Source organism: Contarinia nasturtii, unplaced genomic scaffold (genome assembly GCF_009176525.2).
Source record: "Contarinia nasturtii isolate CC-2019 unplaced genomic scaffold, AAFC_CNas_1.1 Cnas_scaffold_285, whole genome shotgun sequence".
NCBI classification, from domain to species: domain Eukaryota; kingdom Metazoa; phylum Arthropoda; class Insecta; order Diptera; family Cecidomyiidae; genus Contarinia; species Contarinia nasturtii.
Genome location: NW_022197640.1, coordinates 1,396,914 through 1,405,800, shown reverse-complemented (window position 1 = coordinate 1,405,800; position 8,887 = coordinate 1,396,914). Strand labels below are relative to the sequence as shown.

Below are 8,887 nucleotides of genomic sequence, written 5' to 3'. Positions count from 1 at the left end.
ATCTGTTGTGGTTGTAGACTAATTTCCGGGAACTTTTCAAACAGAAGTGAACTAATATAGAGATATGCAGCCGATCTAATGTCTTTCTGCGATTGTAACGGTTCGTCTAAAATTGAATCCAAAATCACTTTTACCGGCTTCATAGTAGACAACTTCTTGAAATCCAGGTTGAATTTCACAATCAAAGGTGCATCCAATGAAATCGATTGATTTGCCCATTTTGAAAGGTAATCATTCAGCGCAGATTCGGTTTCATGTTGGAAAATGTCCAACTTTCTCCATAAGGCCAGCTCAATATTCGGAAAAGAATCCATCTTGACAGACATCTGCAAACAAACTAAAGAGAATACTTACTCAACTGCATTTGACACATGCCAATTTTCAAACAAATCGAATAACAAACGAACACCGTTGCTCGCCAAACCGTTAGTCATCGATAGATAAAACTTAAAATGCAAATTTCAACAAGCGTACAATATTTCGAATGGCACAAAATGAAAAACACCGTTTTTCAATAAATAATTTTAAGTTTATTACTGAGATACAGAAATACAGTACGTAATATCAATTCAAACTTAGTTTTAATTTCATTTTTAATTTGTTTATTTATTATTTATAATTTGTTTGTTTCAATTTCACTTGAGTTACCAATGCGGTGAGTGTGTTTTGTATTGGCCGGTTTTAAAAACAATTTTCCTTTTTTTTCTAATAAACTTCAGATTCGATATAATTGTTGTAATAAACTGCATGGCCAAACACATTCCAAGCGCTCCTTAAGAAAAAAAAATGGAAGGGCAAGCCAATTAAGTAACGTTTGTGCCATTTGGCCCATTGATTCTGGATATTGATGTGTGAGCAATGCCAATAATGCTGTGAATGAACATAAACCGGCTGTAAAAATGATGAAAAATGGTAATTCTTTCTTCGGATACACCGATACTTCATGAAATGATGGCAACAGTTCACGATCAGCGCATTCTGTGCATGTTGGATATGGATAAAATAGATGTCCGGATTGAAGTGGATTTGGTACCATTCGAAATGTGCCCTCCCACGTGCAATGCAATAAATTTAGTGCTCCGTCCACATTTTTCCAATGTGCTAAATGACAGAATGCGTACGATACGGCCTCCGAATCGCCACGCTTCAGTATATGTTCTGGTGGAAAAATAAGTGATTTCATTTCCAAAAGGTACTTAGGAACATGTGGATTAAATTCAACCGCCCGATGAATTGCATCGACCGCACTCATTTCAGCCGCACTCAAACCCTTCTTCGATGCAATATCCGGTGAGAATTTATCGCTAACAGCTCTCGCTTTTAACAGAGCGGCTGTATAACAAATGGTTGCCGATTTTGGTAACGAGATATCATCATATTTGGCCAATACGGCTTGACAATCGGCATATGCTTGCATTTCTAAAAGAGCTTCTATAAGATTTTCATGGATATTCAGTACATTCATGATTGGTGGTATTTCTTTTGTTAAATCTCGAAACATTTTAACGGCTTCTTTGAGACGACCCAATTTTCGGGCGCACATTGCCAACCGTCGTTTTATATAAATCAATACGTTTGTATCACGACGATGGGCCGCTTCGGCTAGCGCTCCTTGATGTTGAAGCGCCTGTGATTTTCGATAATTTAATTCAGCCACTCTTAGTGCATGTCGTAAATACTTTTCCGCATCGGCTATCGTTACCGCTTCTTCTTCTGCTAATAAAATATACGCTGGACCACACTCGGGATTTATTTTTAACGCTAAAATAGAAAAAAAAAAAAGACAAATCCAATATTAGTTTTTCACATTTCACAATTGCACTTTTTCTATGACACGAAAAATCATTTCTGATAAAAGGAACTAAATACAATTGCGTCCATTCGACGGGTGTCGAACACCTTCGAAATCACTTGTCAAATGGACGAATAACGAAAAAAAAAGCCGCGTTGATCAAATAATGTATGAGATCATTTACCGTCTCGAGCTGTTTTTATTCGAACCACTGGATTTCGTTCACGCCACGCTGTTTGCATTAGTTCATATTCGGCTTTGCCAGCATCACATTCGCATGTAAAAAATGTCTGATGATCTTGTGCACTCAAATTCATATCATAATAGGTAAGAGGTTCTTTAGCTACAGCCCAATAAAATCGTTGATACTCAGAACCACGAAATAAATTTAATGGATTCCTCCACACTTTGCATTCGGGTACTGGTTGATTATTTGTTGTGCTTGTCTCATCATCCGTATCGCCATTGAACCAAGGGCTTATGTGATTCAATGACACTTGTTCTGCAATAATATAAAAAATATTAAATGTAATCACCATGTAGAAATGTCGAAATCGATAGACCTACCGATGAACGATGTGCCATATTTCCTAAAATACCACCATTCAAATATGAGTATTAAGCCAGATATAAGACTAGAAGTTCCGGTGAGGGCAACATAAAATTTTGGTGTTAATGTCGATAGAAACATTGACGAGTCCCACATTTTTGATGTGTACCGATTAATCACATTTAAATTAAAATCAAATTCACTCGTTCTCTTTCGTTAAATCGTTCGATAAATTGAAAATCCACCGAAAACGAGTGCAATTTTGTCGGAATTTTTGTGCTTGTGATGATTGCAAAGCGCAATCAAAAACAACATTCGACGAAAATCCCTACGACAATTGACAGCTGTTGTACACTCAATATCAAATTTTGTACGAATTTATATGCCAACCCTTCAGATAAGAAAATATTTCAATTTTTCAGGTGGTAGCAGTTGTCGTAAGGTCGATTTGTCTAATCGTACCGCAAAACATCAAAACCGAAACAACAACGACATATGACATTTCGTTTGCGTCAATTCTTGTGTTGTTCGAAGCTTAGTTTGTGTATGTGTATAGTGTGCAGAACTTGACAATTCAATAACTGAATAATCGACAAATTGTACTCGTTTCGAATTGGTTTTGTCCATTGACTACATCATTTCATCGAATCAATGGTGTTTATTGCATTTTATCAAATAAAGTTGAAGTAAATTTCGATATAAAAATGCCAACAATAATTGCATTAGACGTATCATTGTCAATGACAAGAGCTGTACCGGTTGCAACAAATGGCACAAACGACGATAATATTACTTATAGTCAGTTGGCCATTCAAGGAATCAACGAATTTTTGAATTATCTCACAAAAAATTCAAAACTTGAACATGTTTCGCTTGTAAGTACCAACACATTTCCGACAATAAACCAATTGTTTGTCATCAAAGCGTAACATGCTTATCAGCAACATGTCTTATTTTGTTGATTATTTATGAATTTTAGGGAAATTGTTATGAAAATATGATGAATTATCATTTATGTATTAAACATATTTGATAAATGCAACGATTCAACTCATTTTCATAAGAGAATCAGTTTGGTTTTGAATGTCATTGTTCTCATTTATTGAAAACATTGAAAGTGTTCTATGAGAATGCTCCATTTTGCTGCAATGTTCAAAGCGATTAAGTTCGAGGCTTCAATCGATCCATTGGCATTGCGAAATTAATTTATCATTTTTTCGAATAATTTGAAAGAATGAATTTCACAAGTGTGATGATGATTTTTTCTTTTTGGTTTGAATGCAAGCCAACTCTAGTGTTTTAATTCATTGAGTGGAAATTGCGCAAATGCTCGTTAGATGGCGATACGAACATGATTGTTCGTTGTATAGTGTCAAATATGAGTGCTTTCTTCAGTCATTTTGTAGAAATCAAAGAAACAAAAGCGCATAGAACCCGCGCGCTATTTTGGCTACAGTGTCGTATGAGCCTTTGGATTGAAAGAGAAAAAAATATTAATATGTGATATTTTGTATAATTGACGGGTTTTATTGTTGAACATTTACAATCAATTCGTTGCAATTGAAGTGGAAAGGTTTTAAAATTACGCAAATCGATTTGAACTTTGAAGCAGCATTCAAATCGCAAAAATTCCATCGATTTTTTTTTTGTCAAATTTTTTGGCACACACATCGCACTGTGAATTCGTATATCGGGAGTAATATTCATGTTGAGCACGTGTTTGAGGTTAACTTATAAACTAGTGTCATTGCACACACAAATTGATTATAATTAAAAGACAGCTGTATCTTGATCACAAAACGAACACCGAGAAATTAAATTTACACAATTTTTGTACCTGAATATCTATAATAGTGTGAAAAAAAAAATTTCTTCTCGAAGAAAATTGCAATACTTTTGCGTCGATTAGATTGGTGAAAATCCCATACATACACATTGTAAATTGAACGTGAATAAAGCGCAGAAACGTGCAAAATCAATTGAAATAAAATGAGTGCCGAAAATTCAAAATACACAGTGGCAATATGCCAACCTTTGGTTCAGCAACGAGTTCAATGCGTCGGACCGCATTTTATGAAATATCTACATAAAATTCGACATGGTGGCGATGGCGTTCTATCTAGTGCCAGTTCCATAGACGAAATATCGGCTAATGAAACGGAATTCGAAATCGATGTTGACTACTTAAGAAGCTTGGATCCAAAAGAATGGAAAGATCAAGATCATTATCATGTATTGGGATTGAAGACATTAAGGTAACCAAATTCGCCGCATTTTCTACAAACAAATCAAACTTAACGAACAATCACCATAATTTAGATACAATGCCACCGATGACGATATTAAGCGAGCATACAGAAAAATTGTGTTGAAACATCATCCAGACAAAAGGAAAGCACAAGGCGAAAACGTGCACACTGATAGCGATTATTTCACGTGCATAACAAAAGCATACGAGACTCTAGGTAAATAGTTTAATTGACAACAAAGACTAATCGAACGATTTGTGAACGACAAAATTTATTGCAATGTTTTTTTTTTCATAAGGAAATCCAACAAAACGACGCTCATACGATTCCGTAGATCCAATATTCGATGACTCATTGCCAACACAAAGTGAAATAAATAAAAATTTCTATGAGACTTTTTCCAAGTATTTTGGTCTGAATGCACGATGGAGCGAAAAGAAAAGAGTTCCGGAAATAGGTAATTTGAAACATATCCAATGGCAATTGTATATGTTATTGAGCGTCATACTCATTTTGTGTTTGTTTCGTGTTATTCAATTAGGTGGTGAAGATGCCAATAGAGAACATGTTGAAAACTTTTACAATTTCTGGTATAGTTTTGAATCTTGGCGTGAATACAGTTATTTGGATGAAGAAGACAAAGATAAGGGTCAAGATCGTGATGAACGGCGTTGGATTGATAAGCAAAACAAGGCTGTTCGTATTAAGCGAAAAAAGGAGGAAATGTCACGTATTCGAGCATTGGTTGATTTAGCCTATAACAATGATCCGCGCATCGTACGCATCAAGAATGAAGAAAAAGAAAAGAAACAGGCGGCAAAACGGGCTCGCATGAGTGCCGTTCAAGCACAACGTGCCGAAGAGGAACGAGTTTTGAAAGAAGCTCAATTGGCTAAAGAACGTGCCGAACAAGCCGAACAAAAGCGAATCGAACAGATTCGTTTGGAAAAGGAACAACAAAAGCGTGCATTGAAAAAAGAGCGAAAAATTCTGCGTGACATGGCCAAAGAAAATAATTACTATTCAACCAGTGACAAAGAACGAATTAAAAATATGGAAGGTGTTGAAAAAATTTGCGAAATGTTAAAATATTTAGATTTGCAATCGTTCAATAAAGATCTATCGAATGGCGGACGAAATTGTTTCATCAAAATGTTGAAACAAACCGAAGATAAATTAGAAGAAGAACGACAAGCGGTATTCGGTGCAAGTAAGACGGTTGCGGCCGCACAACAAGCACAACAGGCCAAACAAAATACAGCGGTTAAAAGCGTTGACAAAAATGCAATGTGGTGTCCCGAAAATATGCAAGTATTGATAAAAGCTGTGAATCTATTTCCAGCCGGAACTGTGCAACGATGGGAAGTTATTGCCAACTATCTCAATCAACATTGTACTAATTTATCAAATCGTAAATTTGCTGCACGCGACGTTTTAAATAAGGCCAAGGATTTACAGAGCAGCGATTTTGCGCACAATAGTCTTAAAGTGCAAGCAAATCAAAATGCATTCGAATCGTTTGAAAAAACGAAAAAAGAATTGAAAATTGTTGACAACGCTGAAATCAGTGTGAATAATGATGGTGAAACGAATGCAAGCAAAAAGAACAAGAAAACCGAAATAAATGGTACAACATCGAAAAAACCAGCTGCTGAAGCGGTTAAAACAAATGGCCACACGGAAAAAAATGAAAAAAATGAAAAATCAACACCAACAAATACAAATGATACGGCAACAGCACCATCACAAGTTGCCGCTGGACCATGGAGCAAAGATGAGCAAGCATTGTTAGAACAGGCAATGAAAACATATCCAGTGTCAACACCGGATCGCTGGGATCGTATCGCCGAATGCATACCGAATCGATCGAAAAAGGATTGCCTACGACGTGTTAAGGAACTTGTTGATTTAGTAAACGCAAAACGCGAAGCTCAGCAAACTGCAAAATAGGGCAAACCTTTAGTCGAATTTCGTTAAAAAAACAAAAACAAAACAAATTGTTTCTCAATTCAACAGATTCTTTTTTTTATATTTAAAAACCGTTTTCAATTCTTTTAACATTATAACTAGCGCCAATAAATGTATTTAAACAAATTCAAACGAAAACAAATGAAAATGAATTTCACTGAATATTTTGAATAAAATGAAAGAAAACCATAACAAAAACAAACGCTGTGTTCACATTCTTGAGCCGAATTTTATTTGTTGAACATTTGATGATGATTAATTGTTATAATATTCACGTATTATCGTTCTCCTCTATCTAGTTGGTTTATTCATCAAAATACGATGTTTTGGTTGATTTTACACGAGACTATGATGCAATTCGACAAGCACTGTACAATGTAGAGCATTACGATAAATTATGTTTGGAAAATATGCTTCGCATGGCCGGTTCAATATTATTATCAAGCTGGGGAAGTCAAAATCACAACCAAGTAGGTGCATTGAAAAATTAGCATTTGATCTTTTATTGATTTTTCCGTTCTGTTTTTCTTTCGTTAAAGATAGTGGTATTCACACATTGTGGTGTTGGTCTGGGAGTCACCTCACTTCAAAGCACCATTGCAAATTTGACAACACAAAATGCATCGAAAGCAGCATCGGCATCATCATCGTCATCATCATCAAATGCGCTTTCGACAAATCCCCAATATCTACTGAATGATGTGTCTAGGGAGAGTTGGATTCCATTTTCGAGTTTGAGTAAATTGAGTTTCATTTGCTTGGGATCGACCGTCGATCCGTATTTTCAAAATGCCATCGAATTATATCAGCAATTTTTGGATGTAAGCGGTCAAAAGGGTAAACTTTTCATCGCACATATTGATTCGGAAAATGACAACAAAATCACTAAGGGCACAAATTGTAATTTCCCAAGTCAAACATATCCAACGACAGCTCAATGGAAGAGTGATATCATCACACATCTGATTGAGGAACTGTGTGAAACCAACTATAAACCGTTCGAAGCTACTTTGAATGGTGGTGACTATCACAAGCTCGAGTCGCCGGTCATTATTTGGCCAGCGCCAATGGTATGTACTCACAATACTCACCAAAAATAAAATCAATACAAAATTTATTTTCTTCTATAAATCAGCCACACGATGATGGAAAAGATGGACCAAAAATGATATCTCGAACAATAATCGTATGCGGATTTCTTAATTTATCCGACATTGGTTCACCGATGTCTCTCAGTCGTCATTTGGTGCTGCCGAATGAGAATGCCACCACAAATTGCGCTCAGGGAACTACAGATATGGAAAAAATGGAAAATGACATTAAATCATTTTTAAATAAAAGCGAAGACGAAGAAAACGGCGAACAGAATAAGTCAAATAATGAATCGGCCGCTCTATTGCTTCACGGTGCCTTGAAATTTGAGAATCTAGCGGCAGTTGTTCTTCTCAACGATGATTGGTTTGGATTCTTGCATTCATATTCAGACATTAAAAGGAAATCGAATATCATTTTAACCATTTTACCACCCGGTAAGAAGTCTGTTTTAGTTGCCAACATTTTTCTTTATATTTATGGTTTTATGATTTTTCTACAGGCAACGACAACATTCCGTGGTTGGGTGACTTTCAATATTTTGCTACGGCCGATGAAGCGTTACCAGGCGAAAATGCACAATTTCCTATCAAACCTGAAAAAAGAAGCTATTCACAAAATTGTGTTGTTTGGATCAAACAAGCAGGGCTACAGTCTGACATTCAGAAATTATTGCGACATGCTAAAAAATTACCAGAAAAAACACAACAATTTTATAAGGTTTGATTTTTAAATAGCTAATCAACCTTCAAAATTTTAAACCAAAAACTTTCAATATTTCAAAGAATTTTTTTAACGGAAATTGAACATTTTGTTCGTTAGGAACTCAACCGAATTCGCCGGGCAGCATTATCTTTGGGCTTTGTAGAGCTTTTGGAAGCACTTTCAACGCTATTTGAACGAGAAGCATTGTTACTACCTCAAAATGTCAGCCCAGATTGTGGCATACAACTTAAACACTCGGCCATTGAATTGCGGAAGCTTTCGAATCGAGATCTTAAAATCTCATTGTCACCAATTCCAACAAAATATAATCAACTTGTGTAACTTTTGTAATAATTTTAAAATAATAATAAATTCTATATTAATGCGTTGAATCATTCTCTTTTTCTTCTTCGCATTTAAAAAAAAAAAAAACAATAATATTTTTTTAACTTTGAATTTTTCAGTTCGCTCTTGACTTTCAATCCAATGTGAAATCATATATTAGTTGCAACAGTTTAATATAGACGTTGG

At 35.5% G+C, this 8,887-nt stretch overlaps 3 protein-coding genes across 3 annotated transcripts; 2 read left to right on the top strand and 1 right to left on the bottom strand.

The window, feature by feature from the left end:
* Window positions 1-532: 532 nt before the first annotated feature.
* LOC116337497 (protein ST7 homolog) lies at window positions 533-2,715 on the bottom strand. The gene is made up of 3 exons (XM_031762104.1): window positions 2,360-2,715; window positions 1,977-2,294; window positions 533-1,761 (listed from the first exon to the last, which is right to left on the bottom strand). The coding sequence occupies exons 1-3, from the start codon at window positions 2,496-2,498 to the stop codon at window positions 716-718; spliced, it is 1,503 nt and encodes a 500-aa protein (XP_031617964.1). The 5' UTR covers window positions 2,499-2,715; the 3' UTR covers window positions 533-715.
* A 151-nt stretch (window positions 2,716-2,866) lies between these two features.
* On the top strand, window positions 2,867-8,748 carry LOC116337465 (integrator complex subunit 14). Its single transcript, XM_031762057.1, has 6 exons — window positions 2,867-3,217; window positions 6,859-7,029; window positions 7,099-7,629; window positions 7,695-8,088; window positions 8,154-8,371; window positions 8,474-8,748. The coding sequence occupies exons 1-6, from the start codon at window positions 3,047-3,049 to the stop codon at window positions 8,696-8,698; spliced, it is 1,710 nt and encodes a 569-aa protein (XP_031617917.1). The 5' UTR covers window positions 2,867-3,046; the 3' UTR covers window positions 8,699-8,748.
* Window positions 3,745-6,761, top strand: LOC116337464 (dnaJ homolog subfamily C member 2). The gene is made up of 4 exons (XM_031762056.1): window positions 3,745-4,597; window positions 4,662-4,807; window positions 4,890-5,048; window positions 5,133-6,761. The coding sequence occupies exons 1-4, from the start codon at window positions 4,332-4,334 to the stop codon at window positions 6,539-6,541; spliced, it is 1,980 nt and encodes a 659-aa protein (XP_031617916.1). The 5' UTR covers window positions 3,745-4,331; the 3' UTR covers window positions 6,542-6,761.
* Window positions 8,749-8,887: the final 139 nt, after the last annotated feature.